The sequence below is a fragment of the Oreochromis niloticus genome, linkage group LG5 (assembly GCF_001858045.2).
Source record: "Oreochromis niloticus isolate F11D_XX linkage group LG5, O_niloticus_UMD_NMBU, whole genome shotgun sequence".
In the NCBI taxonomy this organism is placed as follows: Eukaryota; Metazoa; Chordata; class Actinopteri; order Cichliformes; family Cichlidae; genus Oreochromis; species Oreochromis niloticus.
The window spans coordinates 18,218,388-18,243,022 of record NC_031970.2 but is presented as its reverse complement, the minus strand read 5'-3'; the positions used below and the strand labels follow the sequence as shown (position 1 = coordinate 18,243,022).

At 41.2% G+C, this 24,635-nt stretch overlaps 1 protein-coding gene across 2 annotated transcripts in view; it reads right to left on the bottom strand.

The window, feature by feature from the left end:
• Window positions 1-546: 546 nt before the first annotated feature.
• The window catches only part of LOC106098466 (uncharacterized), a 36,118-nt gene continuing 12,029 nt past the window's right edge, over window positions 547-24,635 (bottom strand). The window contains exons 7-10 of one of the 2 annotated variants that reach the window (XM_025907239.1): window positions 10,925-11,026; window positions 4,327-4,437; window positions 3,429-3,527; window positions 547-595 (exon numbers count right to left, since the gene is read on the bottom strand). In XM_025907239.1, coding sequence (XP_025763024.1) covers window positions 10,962-11,026 — 65 coding nt within the window. In that variant the 3' untranslated portion in view covers window positions 547-595; window positions 3,429-3,527; window positions 4,327-4,437; window positions 10,925-10,961. Of the gene's footprint in view, window positions 620-3,428; window positions 3,528-4,326; window positions 4,438-10,924; window positions 11,027-24,635 lie in introns of both variants that reach the window. The other variant, XM_025907238.1, reaches the window with a different exon arrangement.

The following is a 24,635-nucleotide window of genomic DNA, read 5'->3' as shown; positions in this document are numbered from 1 at the left end:
GAAGCTGTTCCGGTACCTGGTGGTCTTAGTCCGGAGGCTCCTGTAGCGCCTCCCAGAGGGCAGGAGGGTGAAGAGTCCATGTGATGGGTGACTGGGGTCTCTGATGATTTTCCCAGCCCTTTTCAGACACCGCTTCCTGTAGATGTCCTTTATGGCAGGAAGTGGTGCTCCGGCGATGCGTTGGGCAGTTTTCACGACCCTCTGCAACGCCTTCCGGTCCGAGGCAGAGCAGTTCCCGTACCAGACTGTTATACAGTTGGTCAGGACGCTCTCGATGGTGCAGCGATAGAAGTTCACCAGGATGTCTGAGGACAGGTGGTTCTTCCTCAGAGTCCTCAAGAAGAAGAGGCGCTGGTGAGCCTTCTTGACCAGCTTGGAGCAGTTGGTCGTCCAGATGAGATCCTCGGAGATGTGGACTCCCAGGAACTTGAAGCTGCTCACACGCTCCACAGCCGTCCCCTTAATGTGGATGGGTGGATGTGGGTCAGCATTCCTCCTGTAGTCCACGATGAGCTCCTTAGTCTTCTCGGTGTTAAGCAGCAGGTTGTTTGTGTCGCACCACTCAGCCAGACGATCCACCTCCTCCACCTCCTCCCTGTAGGTGGCCGATATATAATAGCTGATATGCATAAAGTACCAAAAAATATGAAGGTTAAAAAAAAATCCCAAAGTAATGATTTGTAACAAAATCACAAATAGGATCTGGAGCAAAAGAAAATCCAACACTAGACGGCAAACTATCTTGAAACGTACTGTTAAAAGTACCATGAAGCAAGAGACTCAACTATATGAAAAGACATCAAACTCTCTGTTAGAATAATACAAAAGAATCGAATCAGGAATCTAAAACTCAAACTACCAAATACAAGAATAAAGAATTCCCTCATTAGATTAAAAAACCTGAAAAGAAACCCAAAATTGAAATACAGACCTAAAGCTCAAACACCACATAAACCCTAAACACCATGACAGATCTTACATAGGCTCTTCACCAGTGTTGGGCAAGTTACTTTGAAAAAGTAATTCAATTATAGTTACTAGTTACTTCTTCAAAAAAGTAACTGAGTTAGTAACTGAGTTACAATATTCTAAAAGTAATTAATTACTTGAAAAGTAACTATTGTGTTACTTTAAAAAAAACGTTTAACCCTCTGGCGTCCAGGGTATAATTGGCCATTTTTTACTACTTTTGATTTTCCCTCCACATTTCACCTTTAAAAACTATTTACTTTGCCTTGTTTGGTATCATCCTTTTCAGCACAACCTCACGTGTCTGAATTTACAGTTATGTTTTCATTTTGACATACTGTATTAACACAATTGATCTAAAATCAGACAAAAACCATAAAATCAGAGTAGAAAAAGTTACATTTTTTTTTACTGTAACAACCACAAACATGTTTAATGAATCATATTTCATAACTTTAAATGCAAATATAAATTGTCAATTTTAAAATCCTATGCACAAGTTTTGCAAACAACAAAGTTATTTGCAGCCATTTACCTTTTACCCTTTTTTAAAATAACCATTCAAACTATTTACAGAACAATCAGCTGTTCTGCATTCAATAAGATGCCACACAAATTAATTGTGCCACTCCAAAAAAATAATTTCTGTCCACTATAAAGGAGAACATCACAGCCTGATACCTGCAGGTCTGACAGCAGCAGGTGTATCACTCCTGTTTCTACCTGGAGACAGCAGTCGCCTCATTGTTCTGACACACAACACAAAACTATCCACAACACTACACACTAACTACACAAGACAACACATTAACTACACAAGACAACACATTAACTACACACCCCAAACACACTAAACGTCACAAATCTCTCACATCTCAAAACTCGCTCTCTCTCTTTTCCTGCTCTCTCCCTCTCTCTCTCTCGCCGTCAATCCTAAAACTTCCCCCCCCTTTTTTTTTGCTCATAAGCAGAGAGTGCTTGCTAGTGCTAACGTGACGAAACTATTGAGGAAAAAACGCCGCATATATATTGTTTATCACGACTCTGGTTTTACGTAGCCTATCAACACAGTTTATAAACTGGTATATATCACCTTGTTGCTTTGTCTTTAAGTGGTCATGTGATTGACTTACCACGACTACTTTATTCTGCCTCAGTCAAATAGCAGCACTCATGCGATTGTTTTGCCCCCTGAGCTCCAGGTGTTGTGCTATCGTGCGATCGTGATTACCGTCCGCGGGAGCGCGCAGCTGCTTAAAGCTGTAGCGTCCAGATTACTTACAGCTACTTCCGTGCAGCTGATATAAGATGCGGTAAGCTGAACACAGCTTCAACCGTCTGTTTGTTGAAAAATAGTAACGGACCGCGTTTTCTTGTTAGTAACTGTAACGGCGTTGTAACGACAGGAATAGTAATTAGTTAGATTACTCGTTACTGAAAAAAGTAACGCCGTTATTCCCATCACTGCTCCTCACATTATTCAACATTTCTCTGCCATATTGGACATGATGCAACCACCGGTTCCCCCAGTTAGTCAAGAACAGCTCCGAGAGGTTAAGGTAAAATCAGAATCAAAGAAAGTGTTTTTTCACAAATTCACTACAGCTTGGAGAGCAACTATTCAGTGTTTATAGACAGGTGTGTCACTTCCATGCGAATTACAGGCGACCGGAATAGGCCTAGAGAACACAGGAGTGACATAAAAGCCGCCCAGTTGGGAATACACATTTTTCCCAAGTACCACAGAGTAGCAGGTCATCTACTAATCGTTTGATTCCTGACTGTGTTGGAGATGTTTTTTATGACATATTTACTTGTATACACTACATACCTGTACTAGAGTGTTTATATACTGAAATTACAATGTTAAGCATTTGACCCATATACTCAAATTGTTTGTGACCCATATATTTAGGTCAATCATTATTTACATTTGTAAGAACACCTGTTGATGCACACAGGTTGTTTTGAGATTTAATAACTGGAAATAGTGCGTAACCTTGATGGGTTTGTGGCCTATTTTGAGAGCTTTGTGACATATGGTTGGTAGAAATAGGTCAATCTTTTTTTTTAGTGTAAGGCTGGCATGACAGTCATTATTTTTGACTTTATGAACTGACCTCAGCCAAAAGCCTGTGAAAATGAGCCCTAAAATGATTGATGATAAGGTCTGGGAAGAAAGCCCAGAAAGTTATACAAACAGGGTGTTGAATATCATAAGAAGCAAAGTTGTGTAAACTGATGCACTGATTAAAATTAGACACATTTATTAGGTAACTGTTGTAAGATAACGATTCAGAGACAATTGGGGGAATAGATAGAGTTTAAATACCAGGTTTTCTGTCTTTGCCTTTGTGTGTCTCTGTGTGCTATTTGTGCTTATGTGTTGTCTTCTGTTCATTGTGATGTTCTGTCTTGTTTGCATATGAAGGTTTTAACTTATTAATATATTTACTTACAGTTTCCTCTTTTTCCAAAAGGCTTCTCATCTCTGCAGTGAGCTTTTCTTGCAAACGTCTGCAGGTCTTATTGCTCTGTACCAGCTCTGCTGTTTGAGACTGAAAGACGTACAAAATCAAACTTTACATTTTCTTCAACTGAATCAATATGAAGAACGTAAATAATGAAATCTTTTAGCCAAGCTGTACTGACGGTTGTGATGATGGGCAGACATAATATTCAGGTATTTGTAAGTTTGTGTCACGGTCCTGTGTAGGTGACCCAGTATTTTGAGTTTTGTACTTTTATTTTTGATTTCATCATGGTTTATGACTGCTAGTGTTTTGGCTTCTGTTTTGTATGTCTAGCTCTCTAGTTGTTCTTTGTTCTGTGATTTCTAGTTCTTAGGTTTTGTTCCTGTGCCCCTCATGTGTAGTGTAGGTTTAGTTCTGTCTTCACATCTATTTTCTTGCTCAGTCGTGTCTCATGTCGCAGTTGTTGATCCTGTCCCTGTGCTCTGTGCTTTCTCTGCTCAGTATCAAGTCCATGCCTCTGTGCCTGCCGTGTGTTTCCTGTTTTTATTATGATAGTCCCTGCCCTGTGTTCTGGTTTTGCTTCCCCTTGTCTTGTTACCTCTGATTACTCCCAGCTGTGCTCTCCTTCTGTGCCTCATTCCCTGATTACTCCGGTGTGTATTAAGCCCTGTGTTTTCATTGCTCTGTGTTTCACTTGTGCTCCTGTTCAAATTCCAAGTTTGGTTTCTAGTTGAAGTTTCTTCTTTCCAGTTTAGTTTTGTAGTCAATGTTAGTTTTTTCAGCAATAAAGCTGCACTTTGAGTTTATTCCTCCGTCTCAGCGTCCTGCATTTGGGTCCTACATCCTGCCTGCTACAAAGCACTACTGTGACAGTTTGACTTACTTTGGCTAATTCATTGGCATGGTTGGCCTGAACTCGCACAGTGAGAAGTTGCTGCTGCTGCTCTTGTAGGGCTGACTCCAGTCGCTCTGCCTTCTTCTTTAGAGACACAACCTGAGAACAACGAATGTAACGTGTCATTAAAAGTGTAAGAAAAAACAAAAAACAGAAAGACAAACAGCATCCTTGTTTAAGATTTAAATAAATGATACTGTGAAATGCACACACCTTCCATTATTTTTAGGCACAACTGTTAACAGTTACTTGTTAATACAAATATCAAATCAACCAATGAAATTGCAATAACTCAGAAAATGGTCTGAAAGTTTCTCGTTAAAATCAGATCAGAGGAAAATCGCTAGACTGCTTCAAGCTGGAAGCAGCGTCTTTGAATCAAACCTCAAAGAATCTGGGTTACAGCCAGTGTTGGGACTAACGCGTTATTAAGTAACGCGTTACAGTAACTACGTTATTATTGTGGTAACGAGCACGGTAACTAGTTATTATGCCAAAACCAGGAACGCGTTACTCGTTACTGGGATTTAGATAGGCTCGTTACTCCGTGTGGTGGATATCGCGGAGCTTCCACAGATTCAATAACATTAGCAAGTGGTGGAGGCCAGCAGGTGGATGAAGGAAAAGGGAGGCAAGAAGGGAGACCCGAAGCGGCCGCCGGTCCGCGTGTCAGGTGAACTGAACTTCAGGTAAGAAGTTATGAGCTGCAGTCTATCTGGGTCAGATATAAACCAAGTTTAGGTGGAGTTTATTTTCGTTGTGCTGACTTTTTCGTACTGCGTGCTAGCTAGCATGACGGAGTTTCTATACAGCTGGGTGGGTGCTATGTTACTGATGTTTAACTTTATTTTGTTCATACGGTTAATTATTAGAGTTGCCAACCGTCCCGTAAAAAACAGAATCGTCTCGTATTCAGAGAAAATATTACGCGTTTTGTACTGAGGTGAAAAGGAACACAGTTTGTCCCGGACTTCAGCTACAATGAAAAAGACACAAAGCTGAAGCTGCACAGCTGCCTCTTCTTCTCTCATTCTCTCCCGTTTCTACTTCAATCACGAAACTGATCAATGATCAGCTGATCGGCTTTTCTCTCTTGTTTATTTATCGCCCACTTTGCGCCAGAAAGAGGAAACCAGCGGATGTCGCGTTAAACAACAGCAGCACGTTTAAGCTTGATCAGCTGTTGTTAGAATTTATTTAATATTAATTTCTAGTATCAGCTGATGTTTGCTGGAGCCACAGCTGTAAAGCTGCTGGTCATGATATCGGTTTGGTTATCTGGTGAGAGGGGAACATGCAGATGAAACCAGGAGATGTCCTTACTGAATCATCAGAGCTGAACAGGTGATGGAGAAACAGGTTTACCTTTTAGGTGACATGGATGAGTTGAAGGGAAGTTATGAACTGTTTCTGAGAGACAAATAACACCAGGATCCTTTTCTATGTAGCTGACAGCTGGTAACTGTGCAGGGGCGGGTCTAGCAAAGTGTTGCCAGGGGGCCAGGTAGGGCATTAACAGGGAAACGGGGGACAAGGAAATACTTTTCTTTATTATTCTCATTTAAAATGTCTCGCTTTAAAAAAAAATAATTATCTGAGTCTTACAACAAACAATTGATAGATTGATACATATATACCATCAGAACAGTGTACATCACTGTCACAACAGTGTTTGTTTTCATTCAAAGTCTTTATGATTTTTCCTATAATGGTGGGCCGGTCTCTAGTCAAAATGCCCGGGATGATTTTTTTGTCCCAGTCCAGCTCTGTATGCAGCTCATCTGCAGTCTGGTGTTACCTACACCTTCCTATTCAGAAGGCAGAATTTCCAAGTTCTGAGTACAATCAAAAGCACCACGACTGCAGTTTTTGTGTTGGATATAAAAAGCAGGCTAGAATCATGGCGGCGGTCAACGACGGTCCAGGCGTGGGATTTCTCTCGTGGAAATGTGCACATTATTTTTTCCTTTCTATTGGTAGGTGGCACAGTGCACTTGTGGCAAGTAAGCAAGCTAGAAGACTGGCAGTCTGGCTGGGTATCCAGTTACAGAAGCAACACATTAACAAGAGAATTCTGAGTAAAACCAAAGTTACTTTCCCTAGTAACTAGTTACTTTGAAAGTAACGAGTAACTTGAAGTAACTGAGTTACTTTTTTAGAGAAGTAACTAGTAATGTAACTAAGTTACTAATTTAAAGTAACTTACCCAACACTGGTTACAGCAGCAGAAGACCACACTGTGTGATTCTCCTATCAGCTAAGAACAGGAAACTGAGGATACAATTCACAAGGCTTCGTTTCCTGATCTAATGCGTCTCAATTTCTGTTGTGACATTTGGATGGTAGAATTATAATTTTGTGTAAAGAACATAAAAGCATAAATCCATTCTTCCTTTCATCAAAAGTTCAGGTTGCTGTAGAGCACCTTCGGAATTTGGTGGAACAGGAAATTTGCATCAAATGTGCAGTCGACAAACCTGCATGAACTGTGCGATGCCTTAATTAGGCAATTATAACCAATTATAACTATTTATAATTTTATTTTATAATTTAACACGTACTGAAATAGAATAACCCAAACAGTGTGCAGGATTTTAGCACATCCTCTCTTAGAGAGAAGGCAAAAGTGATATTAGTGAATTTTCAATAGCTGTTTTGGCTATTGAAGAAATGAGTTGACAGTTTTACAGCCATGTGTTTAAGTTCCTGCCTGTCTGTGTGATTCCTGTTGTGTCTCTTTTCTTATTTTCTGTGTCGGGCTCCAGTGTGATTATCCTAATTGTCTTCACCTGTATTGATTAATTTCAGCTGATATATGTTGCCCACCTGTCTCCTACTGACTGACCAGCCATCTGTGCAAAGCAGGGGCGATTTTAGCCCATTTTTGGGGGTGCTTCAGCTGAAGTATTTTGGGGGGTGCTTCAGCACCCCCAAAATAAATCAAAGCACCTCCAAAGATTTCTTACTTTTTTGACAATATTTGCTCTTTGTGTGACACACTACTAAAAATATAAAAAGCATACAGTACTTAATTGAGACGTAACATTTTAACAACAAAAGATACCCCCCCCCTCCCAAAATGATTTGTTCCAGCTCCCCTCTCCCCTGCTCTGGCTCTAGCGCCCTTTCTGCCAGAGCGATGGTGGCACAACGGAGCGGAGGTGTAAGTACCTGCCTTAAAACAGGAATATTAGCTGCATTTAACCTTTAGTTACTCTTTATATAGGAGGAGTCTGAGTAGGAGTCAGACCATGTTTCTTTTTAGCTGAAAAACATTACACCCAGGTAACCTGCAGTGTTGAAAATGTGTTTTCCGACTATGTTTGCTACCCTACAATCCGTCCTGCTCTGTAGTAAAATCAGCAACATTTCATTGTCCTCTTGCTGCCATTGAAATGTATATAGCCTATTTAAAATCTAAATTGTCCGTAGCCTGCTGTTGTTAACTATGGAACGCCAGGACTGCCATAATGAATTAATTAAATACACCATTAAATAATTAATTTAAATTGGAAATAATTAATTAAAATGTGAAATAAACAAATAATTAATTAAATGTGTCAAAAATATTTATTTAATTAATTATTTCCAATTTTAATGAATTATTGCGACATTTAATTAATCATTTCATGGTGTATTTAATTAATTCATTATGGCAGTCCTGACATTCCATAGTTACCACTGTCCTGTTTGAAATGAGAGAAGCTGCTTATTTTGTCATATGTACAAGTGCTGATATTAAACCCAGGAGCAACATTCAGGTAAAAGTGTAAGATCAAATGATCCGTCAATAAAGGATGATGTTGGATCAGTGTTTCAATATTTATATCTTTTATTAGATGTACATGTGGTTTGGTTATTTGCCTTTGGACTTTTTTTATTAGTGGATCTTAATAGTATTTTTTGTTCATATTAATGTAATTTTTTCATCTAATTGAATACAATCTATTTGTGTATGATTGTCAGTCCAAAGAGGGAAAGAGGAAAGAGGGGAACGTGAGGAGAAAGTACAAGTTTAGGAAGAACCAGGTAAGAAAACAGACAGGGAATACTGACAGGCAAAACAGAAACTGTTGAACTGCTTGAGAGAGCTGACCACCAAAAGTGATTTGCCAACCTCAAGGTGAGGCAACATAGGTTAAAATAAAAGAAAAACTCTGCACAGCCATAGTAGTACCTGCAGTAAAGATCTTTTCATACATTGTACCATAGGCAAAGTTGCCTCCATTATTTTTGTTAATATTTTGTACATTTGTACATTTCAACCACCCCCCGCCCTTAATCGATGTAATCAACTTTAATTTAATGCAAGTGTAAAACAAATGCAAGGAAATCAATTATTTTTCTACAATAATTAAATAGATTCAACATCTCTCTTCAACAGAATTGCAGACTGCACAGATGGTACCTTACCAAAGGAAAAACTTCTATAGCTTACTAGGGTGTATATTAGACTTATTAGTTACTATATACAATAATGGATTTCTATACATTTAATCAGATGACCACTTTTGTTGTAAGATTCGGATAATTATTTATTCAAAGTTTTTAAATGACATAACAAAGAAAAATATTTCTTTGTGCCCCCCTTTCCCTGTTAATGCCCAACCTGGCCCCCGACAAAACTTTGCTAGACCCGCCCCTGCACAGTTACCAGCTGTCAGCTATGTAGAAAAGGATCCTGGTGTTATTTGTCTCTCAGAAACAGTTCATAACTTCCCTTCAACTCATTCATGCCACCTTAAAGGTAAACCTGTTTCTCCATCACCTGCTCAGCTCTGATGATTTAGTAAGGACATCTCCTGGTTTCATCTTCATGTTTCCCTCTCACCACATATCCAAACGGATATCATGACCAGCAGCTTTACAGCCGTGGCTCCAGCAAACCTCAGCTGATACTAGAAAGTAATATTAAATACATTCTAACAACAGCTTATCACGCTTAAACGTGCTGCTGTTTTTTATCCGCTGGTCTCTTCTTTCTAGCGCAAAGTGGGCGATAAACAAACAAGAAAGACTTGCTGCAGAAAAGCCGATCAGCTGATCATTGATCAGTTTCATGTTTAAAGTAATAACAGAAGAGGAAGGGGGAGTGAATGAGAGAAGTAGATGCAACTGCGCAGCAAAGACAGAATAACTCCAGCTTTGTGTCTACTTTTTAATTCTAGCTTAAGTATGGGACAAATCGCTTCCTTTTCACCTCAATATGGAACTCCGATGGGCAGCCCAGCTGTGGCTCCATATATCAGTTGTTAAGCTTAACGTGGAAATACTATGAAAACATTCAGGGATGAACTTACACACTTGCTTTACTTCTCTCGGATAGTTTTCTCCGAGATGAAATGCCGCGGTTAGGAAGCATGTAGTGAGGCTCCAAATGCTCCAACAGACCGCCGACATGTCTCGCAGACAACAGCCGCTCTATCACGTGACACATACTGCTCCGATGCGCCGAGCTGGGTTACGCCAAGTAGCGCGTTTTGTGAGGTGATTTTGTGATACTTCGGATCGGATTACATTTTTTATTTCTCTCCGATATCCGATCCAGTAATTTAGGTCAGTATCGGACCGATACCAATGCGTAATATCGGATCGGTCCATCTCTAATACATACACATTAAAAGTGAATCTCTGTCCAAAAAATGCACTCAGTTTACTTCTTACTCACTATGAGCATCATTTTCCCCCAGTAATTTAGGTTAGGATATGTATTTTTCTTTATTCCAATCCATTCTTCGTTTGCAGCATTTAAATAACCTTTATCAGACTTGATGTTTTTGTTACAGACTTTAAAAAAAGTGTTTTGCTTTCCTTCCCAAATGTGGGGATTAAATTGTGTTAAAATGTACAAAACAGTGATGTCATGTTTTGTGACGAGGACCTGGGCAGAGAGACTTTATGAATTTAAGAATCTTATGATTTAATAAAGAAATTTGCAGACTTGCACAGAGATGGTAAAATTATGATGACTGATAACGGAGACGAAGACAACAGACGACGAGGACAAGGAGGAACAGGTTTAAATGCACCAAGGAGACAGTCAGAGGGAACTCGGGACAACTGGAGACATTTGGCAACTGGGACAACTGGGAAGAAGTCTCATCGTGACGAGTAAAGTTTATCTTGCCTGGCTGGGGAGCTCGCTGGGTGCTCAGCACCCCCAAAGCTCTGATCCTAGAATCGCCACTGGTGCAAAGATAGTTCTGTTTTCCTCTCTGTCAAGCTGTGTTATGTTTGCCCAACCGCTGCCTAACCTTCCTTTCACGAGCTCCTATTTGCCCTTGCTCCTTTTCCCTGTAGGCTTTTGTTCATTTTAGATTATTCAAACAGCAGTTAAAACTTTCCATGTCATACTCTCACTCCTGCATTGTGCATATGAATCTCCTGCCTATGTAAACCCCAAATTTGCTGTTGCATTCTTAGTTGTGCATTTATGTAAGAGCAGTACCAAAAATAGCGTAAGACCAGTTTAGCAGGTTTCAAAGCTAACTTCCTCCAAAATGCTCCTGTTACCAAAATATGTATATATAGCAACAAAAAAAAGAGCAAAACCTTGAGTGAATAAATCATGTTTAAACAGACTTACTTCAGTCATCTCTGTTACTTGTTTGGCTGGAGTCTGTTTAGTTAGGAGCTCCTCCTGTAAGGCTGCCTTCAGCTGCTCTGCTTCTTCTTGCAGCGACACGACCTAAGACAAACACACATACAGTACACAAGTTGTTATTTTCACTATTCATTCATGTTTGTGTTATTTGATGCTTAAATCATTAATTACCCCATCTACAAAATAAAAGAGCCACGCACACACACACACGCAAAGACACACACAAACAAACAAACCACTCCTCACAGGGGCCTTTATGCTACATATATTTGCATAATGTCTGTTCTGCACATGCAGTTAACATGTTGGTGCATGTACCTCTCATATACTTCAGATTCAGCCATGAATTAACAGCGAAATGCGAACTGAGAACTTTGCTATTTTGTTTTAATTTAACTAAATTATACTGTACAGAAAGTAACAGCAAATAAATCTAACACAGTTTCACAAAGATACAGTATTGCACAAAAGTCTTGCCCCAACCCTCATTTCTTTATATTTTGATTCAGAGGAGCGAGAGCTCCTTGTATTTATTAAAAAGTGGTCCTGAGCAATAGTTCTCCAGGTTTTCTGAAGGTCTTTTAAAGTTTTTCTTTGGACACTGGCTGCTTTTTCACTCATTTTCAGTCCAGTCCTTCAACCTGATCCTTTCTCAGAGGAATGTTTTTTGTTTAAGCTGCTTAACGCTGACCTATGAATAAGTCAAGCACAAAAATGCACTTAACTAACAGGATGAACCACTATTGTGCATACACATAACAGACAACTGTTGCTAGCTGCCTGCTGGAAAAACACATAATTTATTCCCATTTATTGCCATGTCTTTAGTTGGCGAAAGAAAACACAGTTTGAAGGCATAAAATAGTATTTTTGCATTAACAAGGTGATTGTTGGTCAAATTGTTGGTCAAATCTTGTATGGTATGTATGGAGAAGGTCAGGAGAGAGGTACAACAGTGAGTGTCTACAGCCATCTGTAAAACATGGTGGTGGTAAAAGACTGCTTCATATAAGGCCAAAGAGTGCTCATGTATACCATCCATCCATCCATCCATCCATCTGCTTATCCTTTTCAGGGTTGCGCGGGGCACCGGAGCCTATCCCAACTGTGTTAGTGCGAGAGTTATGGTACACCTTCGACAGGTCGCCAGTCTGTCGCAGGGCAAACACATTGACAGGAGACAACCAATCGCACTCGCATTCACACCTATGGGCAATTTAGTGTTTCCAATTAACCTGTCCCCACTAACTGCATGTCTTTGGACTGTGGGAGGAAGCCGGAGTACCCGGGGAGAACCCACGCAAACACGGGGAGAACATGCAAACTCCACACAGAAAGACCCTGGCCTGATGGCGGAATTGAACTCAGGACAGTAGGCAGCACGGTGGCACAGTGGTTAACACTGTTGCCTCACAGCAAGAAGGTCCTGCTCATGTATACTTTTCCTTTATATGTATGTATGTATGTGTGCTTCTGTGACATGCTGCTCCTGGACATTCATAGCTGCTCTGTGTAGTTTGATGCGAGTATATGCTTGTACATAGGGGTACAGTTGTAAAGAGGAAGTATAGGATGTATCACTGCTGATTAAATATAAATAAAAATTTTGTTAAAAAAAATGGTGGTGTTTGGTGGTTTAGAGCTGTATTAGAGCCAATAGTGTTGGAGATCTTATCAAATTTGATGGAATCATTAACGCAGAAAGCTAGGAGTCCAATTTTGATCCACCATATAGTCTCATCTGGAAAGGATCTGATTGGCAACACCTTCATTTCTCAGCCTGACAACAAACACATATCCAATGCAATAAATGCACACTAGGATAGAAAAACACACAATGAGGTATGGGGTCTTCACACACCCCCGTTCTCTACTAGCCATTGGGGCGGGGGGCTGGGAGGAGGTGTTGGCTGTCCGATTGGCCTCCCTTCTGCTGCGGAGCCTGGGGCGGTCTGCTTGCCTCCACCCCGGGGGAAAGGGTCACATCTCTTGGGTCTGGGTGCCGTTTCCCCCTCTGGGGGCGAGGGTACCTGGACCCGGGGTATAGAGTATGTTTGGGGAGTATGATTGTGTGTACATGTCTATGTATGTCTATCCCTACGTTGGGTGAGTGCTGAGTGTTTGTATATGTGTGCATGAGGGTGGGAAAGCATGTTTGTGTCTGTGTGTGCCTGTTTGTCTGTGTCTATATGTCAGGTCGGGTCTTAGACTCCACTTCCCTGGGAACTCCCAGGCCCTCCAAACTGTGGAGGCCTATCTCCCCTCACCACACTCCCTGCCGGTAACTGATGCCCTCAGGGGTTGGTGCATTGGTGGTTCTTGGTGTCCGGGGCTGGGCGCTGTTGGGATTTAGAGATTCTTTTATTGCTACCATATAATCTGTTTTATGATAAATGCATTAATAACATGTTCTACAGTATTATTTTATCAGTAATATTTCTTACAGGGTTCATTTTGCATTGAATATGTTTGTCATCACATTGACCTTTCTATTTACAGGTGTAGTTATGATCAGTTTATACACATTGCATATCTGTGCTTGTTTAGAGTTGATGTTCCGTCCAAAAGGGTTTTAAGCTTCACTGGTGAGAGTGTCCAGGTGATACATGTTGAGGGAAGATGAGAACATAGCAGGTTAATTGCATGCATGCTTACAATACACATAAATCTAGTAGCAGGCCTGAGCGAAGGCCCAAGTGTCTTCTGCTTCTTATTTGAGACCTGCGCCAATTCTGTCTACTTAGTGATTGGTGATGAGGGTCAATTATTAGCCCTTAGAGGCCCTGAAGCTTGAAGTTATTACCTTAAAAGGAAGGTGTTATCAAAAAGAGAAGTTATATGTCTGTTTATAGCTATTAGAGATGTACAAGATGTACCCTGGTCTGTAAACAATGACTGTACACAATGTATTTTTGACCTGTATTGACATGTATGTGGGGGTGTGATCCTCTATGCTATAAAACCAGAACCCAGTGTATTTTTGTCAGAGCAAATAAGCCTGTTAAGAGATTTTTACATTTACTTACTTTGATAACTTTTATTTTGCTTAAGTATAATTTCTTGTGAGAACATGATGTGCCTGCAACCTACAGATTAAGGAACAGAAGCATGCGTGAGGAAGTTACAAAGTAACACACTCTCAGGCAGAGACAGTTCCAACCTGAAGCTGATATGACAAAAGATACTAGTTCCTCTTGTCTTATGGATAACGGCCACTCATGCGATAACCATATCTAGAGATGTTTTTCTATTACGTATGCTCCACCTAGAGATGCTGTGTAATCTATTCTCTGCTATAAAATAAAGAACGGACCGAGGCTCTGCGCGACTTGCCTGTGTCTTGCCACGCAGTAAGCCTCGCCCATGTACATGCCATAAATTGAGTTTGTGTTTCTTGCTTCTCTAAGGTTTTTTCCTTTGACATATTTCTTGGTCCTCCGAGCCGGATGGGAAATAACAGCTGATTGGCTGTGACTCCTAACCAGAGACCCTCAGTGCATCCTGACGCCGTGAGAAGCCGACCCTGAAGTCTGTCGACAGCCCTCTCTAGGTAGAGGTGAAAGCCCTAGAACGTGAATTCGGGTCTAGGCCAGGGTGATTTAGAACGGTCCACGGCGCTGGGGTGCAGTGAGGAGATCTCCGTCCTAACTACAGATCCTTTAGAGAGGTGAGAAACAAACTCTTTGTTTTAAAAAAAAGCGCATAGGTCTTATCCGCCGCAAGGATTAATAGCGCATTAGGCTGACCCACTGCACGGGTGCACAAAAGAGAAGCGCATAGGTCTTATCCACCGCAAGGATTAATAGCGCGTTAGGCTGACCCACTGCACGGGTGCACAAAAGAGAAGCGCATAGGTGTTATCCGCCGCAAGGATTAATAGCGCATTAGGCTGACCCACTGCACGGGTGCACAAAGAGAGTAATCCGCTGTAAGGATTTAAGACGTCTAAAACTTAACTTGAAAAAGTTAAAACTGGCCTGGTCCGCCGCAAGGACCCGCGCGCGTAAAGAAACAAGAGTGAATATATGTGTTTTGTGTTTGTCATTTTTCTGTCTGTTGGAAGTAAACTAATTTTACAGCACAATACGCTGCTGAGTTGCTTCCAGTTGTTATTGTTATTTTATTTGCTGTAAGACGCTGAAGTACTGGTGACAAAGGAGAAGTAGGTTGGGCTCCGTCCCGTAAAACTGACACCGCTCCGCGAGTAGCTCGGAGTTGGAGGCCATGTCAGCAACCACTCCTGAGTCTCATACCAGAGAAAGCTCTGCAGTTGTGTTGTAACAATGGGTAATCAGCCCACCAAAACTCACTGCTGACGAGCAGTGGTTAGAAAAAAAATGTCCAGGCGCCGGACAAATTAGTGCTTGTAGATGGAGAAAGCCTAAGAAAACAAAACGTCCCACTATACATTCACCCATATCAGGAAGAACATAGTAATCCCTCATCAAGTAAAAGATTAGAGATCAAAGTTTAAAAAGGGCTGGATACAGACCCAACTTAATACACATAAATACAAGAGGAATGCATAGTGGAATAAACAAAGGGTTAAATTAAATTAGAGCTTATGTATTCAAACTAATAATAGGAAAGATAACAACCTGTAAATTGGTACTAACAAATGAAACAAAATTGGGAAGACAACCAAGCTGAACGAATAGAATAAATGAAAGCAGATAATTCACACAAAACATATTAAATAAAATAGAGAAATGCATAAGGTATATTAAGGCTGTGTCATTGTTCAGCCAGGGAAAGAGTGTGGAAAAGCAAATGTCTCCAGCTTGGGAAGGTGTGAAGCTGCAGATCACATCGGCCCCTGATGGATACATAATGAAATATAAAATAATAAACTATTGTATATTAGTAGTAAAGTAGTGTATTGTAATATACTATTGCTGTTATAAAAAAGGAAAAACAAAACAATAATAACATTAATAGTGACATAATATTAATAAGAAGAGGCACCTCAGTCAGTTATGATGTGAGGTGGATAATTGTTAAAAGTAGTCTGATTCAAGCTCAAGGTTTGCTCAAACTCAGTATAATAATATATGAGATGAAGAAAATAAGGAAAATACCTAAACTAATCAAGTGCATAGAGACACTTGACCTGGTTGTAAACCTGTCATCCTAGATGAGACTTTGTTGAGATGAAGAGCAAACCTATACTAACAACTAATAAGCCAAACCCTGTATACAACAGCTAAAGCTACAGGTTTGAGAAGCTGAATAAAATGAATTAAATATGTGGACACTACCAAGCTGATGAGCAAGTTACACATTTTTTATTTTTATTTGTTTTTTAGAGCAGAAGCTGCATATTAAAGGTCACACATGCAGCTGTTTGTGAGCTCAGTTTTTTTTCCTCACACTTCTGCTTTGTTTCTGGCAGCAGCTTTTTCTTTTTTTGTGTGTGTGTCCTGACTCATGTGTGTAAAGCCTTGATGCCATCAGCAATTTGTTTTTTGTTTTTGTTTGTTTATTTTGTTGGTTTGAAAAACAAATTTGTGATCATACTTGTGGATCACAGTGACACATAATGATTAGGCATATGATTTATTAATGCCTAGTTTTAGAGCTGTGAGCTATGAGCTGTAAGCAATGCAAAGTTTTTTCCTAACTTAAAAGTTTGAAATATGTAAGATGTGTGAGTTCTTTGAAAAAAGGAATTGCCTAAAATGCCCTAAGTCAAAATATAGTGTTGCATCTACAAAGAAGAAAGCAGAAGAAGCATTCAGTAACTTGAAACTGGCATTACAGACAAATACAGTTTTGGCTTTGCCTGATTATGATAAGCCTTTCTACTCGCATGTAGATGGAGGTGCAGGTTATATGAAGGCTGTTCTAACACAGGCCTTTGGGGAAAAACAACGCCCACTTGCATTTTATTCGTGTAAATTAGACTCCGTTGCATTGGGTCTGCCTACGTGCGTGCAGGCTTGTGCAGCCGCAGCAGAGGCAGTTAAAAAGTCCGCTGATATTGTTTTAGGACACACATTGATCATTAAAGTCCCACATGCTGTAACCTCCATCTTACTGCAAGCAAATCTATCATACCTCACACATGCACGACAACTTTCCTATGTAGACATTTTACTCTCACAGTCACACATCAGAATTCCGAAGTGTGGACAGCTAAACCCTAGCACACTTCTTCCCACTCTGGAAGATGGCGACGCACATTGTTGCATAAGAAAGCTAGATGAAGAAACCAAACCACGAGTTGACATTTACAGTACACCACTTTACAAAAATCTGGCAAAATAGAGGCATGGTTACCTCCACAGGACATCCAGTACAACACGGAAATCTTCTAAAAACACTTTTAGAAGTAATAACTCTGCCAAGACAGCTAGCAATATGTAAATGTGCAGCACACCAAAGAGACAACTCAAGCATAACAAAAAGCAATAACTTCGCAGATCAAGCTGCAAAATCAGCGGCACAACAAACTGTAGACACACTAATGTCAACATCACCCTCACAAATACCACTTGATGTTTTAAAGGATGAACAAAAAGCAGCTCCCACAGCTGAGCAAAGGAAATGGCTGAAATGCGGAGCGCAACTAAAAGATGACTTGATGGTTTGTGAAGGAAAACCAATACTTCCAAAATCTCTACACAAACAGCAGCCTTAGTGACACATGGAGTTACTCTCCATGTGTCAACAGGAGGGATAGTAGATATAATCTCCAAAACACTTTTACACTCTAAATTTCGAAACTTCAGCAAAAGAATTTGTCAGAACATGCATGATTTGCCAAAAAACACAATGCACAAGGGAATCTCGGACCAAAAAGAGGTCATTTTCCCACACCACCTCATCCTTTCCACACAATCCACATGGATTTTATTGAACTAAATGAATGCCAAGGCTCAAAATACGCTCTAGTGATCATAGACGTATTCTCAAAATGGCCAGAAATCTACCCAGTAAAGAAAGCAGATGCCATTTCAGTAGCAAAATGCTTATGTAACCATTTTATTCCAACATATGGCATCCCCACTCTGATAAGATCAGATAATGGGACACACTTTGTCAATGAGGTAATCAGCAAAGTCTCTGAAGCACTAGGATTCAGCATCAAAAATCACTGTGCTTATCACCCGCAAAGTGCAGGATTAGCAGAAAGAACTAACGGCACAATAAAACAGAGACTTAGAAAATGTATGGAAGAAACAGGGAGACCATGGCCTGAGTGTATAGGCCTAGTAAAAATGTGGATGAGACTAACACAGGGTTCTCAGAAACTCACACCTTTTGAAATCATTCATGGCAGACCATTTCCACTGCCAATCACAAGTGAACCTTTAGATAAATCAATCAGAGAGACCACACTAGCAGAATGGATGTCGAAGCTACTAGAAAACAAAGATATTGTTTTGAACAATAAACCGCCTTCTGAGTCTTCTCCAGTATCTTGCAGGTTGAAGCCTGGTGATTGGGTCCTGATTCGAGTTCTCCATAGAAAGAATTGGAGCTCGCCCCACTGGGAAGGTCCCTACCAAGTGCTCATCACCACACCAACCGCCTGTAAGATAGCAGAGAGACCATCTTGGATTCACCAAAGCCACTGCAAGAAAGTGAGTGACAGCCCAGACTCATAGACTCCAGCACCCCTACCTTCTGGTGATCTACCTGGTGAAGAGAGGGCTGATTGGGTATATCCCGCCCTCTACTTCTCGCCGGTAGTCTACTCACCCGAGGATCTAGGTGTGTTTGGCTGTCATGAAGACACTCGCCGTCCTAGCAGCTGTCCTCCTGCTCCTAGCAGGACTCCTCGCACTTTTCGAGGACAATAAAGAACAAAACACAAGCCAAACGTGCCGCCAGCTTTTCGGGCGTTGGCTATCAGCATAATAAAATCATCATCAATGAGACAAGCTCATCTACCATCTACTCGCTTAACTTCCTTAGTATCTTTCAGGGACCACCCCAACACGAGATAATCACCATTGAAGACGCTGGACTTGACAATGGAACGTGTGACCAACTTTTCTGGATCAACTTCAACGTGACAAACTGGAACACATCCATTCACTTCCCAGTGTTCTTGGACCAAACCCCAGGGAAGAACCACTCCATGTGCTACCAGCAAAACAACGGTAACAGACCGCTTGGAAACACCACTAACTGTAATCAGACCGCTGGAAGTGGAGAAGGTGCCCCTGTGAACATGACCGGCCCCTCAAATGGCACTTACTGGGTCCAAGGAATGGCCTGGCTATGTGGACAACGTGCTTATTTCATACTACCCCCAGGCTGGACCGGAGTTTGTGCCCCCATCTTCATATCAGACCACACCTTCAGGATGACCGCTGTAAACACCACCCCAACCACACGACGGAAAGGAAGATCAACATCTCCAGGTATCCAACCACACAACCCCGTGTACGGCAGTGATGTGCCCGAGGAATTCAAACTATGGACCACTGGACAGAAGTTCCTCCACTCACTGTTTCCGTGGGTTGGAACCGGAAAAAACATGTTAAGGATTGAAACATTGGATTATCGCTTTGGACTCTTTCTGAACACATCATGTAAAATCAACGACGAACAAAACCAAGAAATCGACGCTCTGCGCATTGCAGTAATGCAACACAGAGTAGCATTGGATATGATTCTCGCCGAGAAAGGAAGACTATGTGTCCTCTTCGACAACACCTGCTGTACCTACATCCCGGACAATGTGCATTCCTCAAACATGACTGATGCTCTGAATGCCTTGAGGCAACTGAAGGAAGCCCAAAGTCAGGACTATGTGAAAAACACCACTGATTGGTTCACCTGGCTTTTCAACGGCTCATGGCTACAAGTACTGAAGAGACTACTCATTGGAGTTGGAGTGTTTTTAATTTTGTTCTGCTTCTTTGCCACATGTGTTATCCCATGTCTAAAAGCCATAATCAAACGAATGATTAACACCTCACTTGCAGCATACGTCAGTATTCCACTTGATTTAGAACCTAATGATGAGAGTGAAGATGAAAATGATGAAAATGCCACTGTTTAAAATTATAATGTGAATATAACCATGTTTGATTAAAATCACATACACAATGACGAGCTACTTGAAAATGCAGACAGCAAGAAAGTAGACTTTGATGTTTTAAGCATGTTTTATGAAGAAATTAAATCAGCAAAAACAGGAGGGAATGTTAAGAGATTTTTACATTTACTTACTTTGATAACTTTTATTTTGCTTAAGTATAATTTCTTGTGAGAACATGATGTGCCTGCAACCTACAGATTAAGGAACAGAAGCATGCGTGAGGAAGTTACAAAGTAACACACTCTCAGGCAGAGACAGTTCCAACCTGAAGCTGATATGACAAAAGATACTAGTTCCTCTTGTCTTATGGATAACGGCCACTCATGCGATAACCATATCTAGAGATGTTTTTCTATTACGTATGCTCCACCTAGAGATGCTGTGTAATCTATTCTCTGCTATAAAATAAAGAACGGACCGAGGCTCTGCGCGACTTGCCTGTGTCTTGCCACGCAGTAAGCCTCGCCCATGTACATGCCATAAATTGAGTTTGTGTTTCTTGCTTCTCTAAGGTTTTTTCCTTTGACAAAGCCATATGCTGATGGTTGTTCTCCTGTGTTAATAAAACTCATTGTTTGATTGCACTTGTCTGGTGCCTCCGTCGTTTGTTGTCTGGTCTGCAGTTGATTGATCTCGCTTCAGCGCTCAGGTATGCACCAGCTCACTCCCGGTGGCTACTTGGCGGGGCCTGGTGCCTGTCGCTCGGTCAAGCCTCTTCCGGGGCAAAGGGGGCCCTCGGGCCTCCGGCCTCGGGGCCTGCAACTCGGTTCACTCTGGCACAGCTGGCTGCCGGCAGAGCCGGCGGGCACGCCGGTGCAGCCCCCTCTGGCTTCTGCTCCGTGGCTACTGGGTGACCCCTCGTCTGGGGATCTCCTCAGCCCTTCCCAGGAGGGTGGCACAGATGCCCCTCCGGTGGTACTCCTTGGGCTCTCGTACTCTGGGGCCTCTGGATGTCTGGAGCCTGGATCTCCTCCATGCCTGCTTCATGCCCTGGGGGACGGGGCTATGGCCCTCCACACCCTCTAGCAGACCGTTACATGGGGAAACCTTTTGTATACAAGCACGCTGATCCACACAGGTGTGCACATGGGTGTTCACTGTTCGTAGACATAAACTACACCTTTCTTAGCTGCTACCTCAAAGCACATTGTGCGCTGTCTGTCCTGCGTGCTGCACAACAATATTCAATATTTAGTATTTACTGCTGTTCACACTTAGCTAGATTAACGTGATGGTGTTGTGTTTAGTATGTTGCTTTGTTTTTTTGGTTTTTTTTGCTTGTTTTCTCTTCTTTTTCTCTCAACAGGTGATCCAGGAGATTTTTTTTTTCTCTTTGTCTTTGTAAGTGCCCTTTCTCACTGTCCCTTTTCCCTTCTGTTTTTCTTTTCCTTCCTCTCTTTCTTTCTCCCTTTCCTATCCCCCAGTCATGTCTGTCCGATCTGTAACAACTGAAAATAAAGTAAATAATAACAACAAAGTTTGATCAAATGGACCAATACGGCAATGCCATGATGATCCATTTGGCAAAATAAATCCATTTGGTATCCTTGTTGGTCTTCAGACAACAATTCTGACGGCTAAAGAACCAAATGGGACAGGCAAAAAAAAAAGAAAAAGAAAAAGAAAAACACACAATGAAAGACAGTCATCAGTCTTGGATTGACCTCCCCAGAGCCGAGACCTCAGCATTATTGAAGCAGTGTGGGATCATCTCAACATAAAACAGAACAAAAGGTAGCCGACATCCAAAGAAGAGCTTTAAATGTTCTTCAAGAAGCCTGGAAAACTATTCCTGAAGACGACTTAAAGAAATTATAAGACGCCTTGAAGAAGAGGGTTTAGGCTACGTTGAAGAATAAAGATGAATTTCACCTTGAATTTCAAGCTCGTTACAATTATTTTTGTCTTTTACACCATATATACATGTATGTTTACACATTTCAATAAATCACTGCACCTGTTTCCCATTTTCCTAACAAAATTAGAGATGGCACGATACCACTTTTTTATGTCCGATACCGATATCATAAATTTGGATATCTGCCGATACTGATATGAATCCGATATAGTGTATTTTTTTAATCAAAAAAACTGTTTTTTTAATATCTTGCTGCATTTTGTATAAGTTCATACTCAAGTTTTAAAAAAAACCCCACTAAAGCTATTTTATTATACCTGTATGCAAAAAATACACTGCACCCAAAATATTTCATAGTTCAGCAATACTGATCAATCTAATAAACTTAAACCTACTCCATCCTCCCTATTCTGGTATTTTAAAGAGTACTTAGCAGAAATATTAAACAACCTAACTAATAGGGTTGCAAACTCCCAGCAAAAAAAAATAGGGAACCACCCCCCACCCCCCACCCTCCGCCTCATGATACTTAATCGACATAATCAACTTTAATTTAATACACGTGTAAAAACAATGCACAGAAATAAATTATTTTTCAAGAATAATTAAACAGATTCAACGTTCAACTTTCTTCAACAGAATTGCAGACTGCACAGATGGTATCTTCCCAAAGGAAAAAGTAGTATAGCTTACTAGGGTATATTAGACTTAATAGTTACTATATACAGTAATGGACTTCTATACATTTTACATCAGATTAAAACTTTGGGTGTAAGTTTCAGATAATTATTTATTAAAAGCTAGACATTTTAAATGAGAATAAGAAAGAAAAGTATTTCTTTGTACCCCCCTTTTCCCTGTTCATGCCCTATCGGCCCCCCTGGCTAAACCTTGCTAGACAGCTTATCAAGCTTAAACGAGCTGCTGTTGTTTAGCCGCTGGTTTCCTCTTTCTGGTGCAAAGTGGGCCAAAAACAAACAAGAGAGACGGACTCGCGACAGAAAAGCCGATCAGCTGATCATTGATCAGTTTCATGATTGAAGTAGCAACAGGAGAGGGAGGGAGAGAGAAGAGGCATCCATTCGTCCATCCATTCGCTTCCACTTATCCTTTTCAGGGTCGCGGGGGACGCTGGAGCCTATCCCAGCTGTCATAGGGCGAGAGGCGGGGTACGCCCTGGACAGGTCGCCAGTCTGTCGCAGGGCTAACACACAGGGACAGATAACCATTCGCACTCACATTCACTCGCACATTTACACCTAGTGGCAATTTGGATTATCCAGTTAACCTATCCCCACAAGCTGCATGTCTTTGGATGGTGGGAGGAAGCCGGAGTACCCGGAGAGAACCCACGCAAACACGGGGAGAACATGCAAACTCCACACAGAAAGACCTCGGCCTGATGGTGGAATTGAACTCAGGACCTTCTTGCTGTGCGGCAACAGTGCTAACCACCGTGCTGCCCGTAGAGAGAAGAGGCAGTCGCTCCATATATCGGTTGTTATGCTTAACGTGGGAATGCTTTACAAACATTCAGAGATGAACTTACACACTTGCTTTACTTCTCTGTGGGATAACTTTCTCGGAGATGAAATGCCGGTTTGGTAGCGAGGCTCCAAATACTCAACCAGACAGCCGACAGGTCTCGCACGCCACAGCCGCTCTCTCACATGATGCATACTGCTCCGACGTGCTACGGTTATGAGCTGAGTTACGCCATGTCGCAAGTTTTGTGAGGTGCTTTCGTGATATTTAATGGATCAGATTACATTTTTTATTTCTCTCCGATATCCCATCCAGTAATTTAGGTCAGTATCGGACTGATACCGATACGTAATATCGGATCGGTCCATCTCTAAACAAAATATAAACAAATGATGGGTGAATTTTGCATAGTACTGTGTTATTTACCACAGCTTTTAATATATGTGATAACATGTAAATGAAATTAGTGTCAAATGAGAGAAAGAACATTCCACATAATTCCTAATGAACAAACCAAAGCAAAGAAACCAAGTACAGCAAGTTATGTGCTTGATTTGTGTTGAGTACTGTAAATGTAATCTAATGCTCTTCTATGAAAAGATCTTATCCTCAGCTTATGGACGATAAAAATTCTTCATTGTATGTTTTTGTAAATTACTTTATTCTAGCTGGTCTCTTACCGTCTGCTGCAAAGAGGTTTTCTCAGGAGCGAACCCTATTCCTCAAGGCTCTGATCTCGAGGTCTAGGCGATCATTTAGCTCTTTGGTCTTTTGCAATTCCACAATAAAGACTGTACTACCTGCTGTACTCCATATTTCTGAAGCTGAAATAATGCTCCAGCAGTCTAAATGGTAAATGGTAAATGGCCTGTATTTATATAGCGCTTTTCTAGTCCCTAAGGACCCCAAAGCGCTTTACGTATCCAGTCATTCACCCATTCACACACACATTCACACACTGGTGATGGCAAGCTATGTTGTAGCCACAGCCGCCCTGAGGCGCACTGACAGAGGCGAGTCTAAGTTTACTGGTCCAAGTCTATTATACAAAACACTGATGGCCACCAGCACTACCCCTCAGCATCCTAGTAGATGCATCTATGTTGTAAAATCCTAAGTCAATTCCTTCTCGAGTTATCGTGTTCACTAGAAAATCTGAACTTGAACTTATCTGAGATTTTTAGGAGATACACCCGAGGCATGAATCTGAATATCCTAGCTCGGGTTTCAATGCCACCTGCCCACCTGGCAGGATGACAACAATACCCCATCAGGCTTTTACAGGTGAGGGGTTA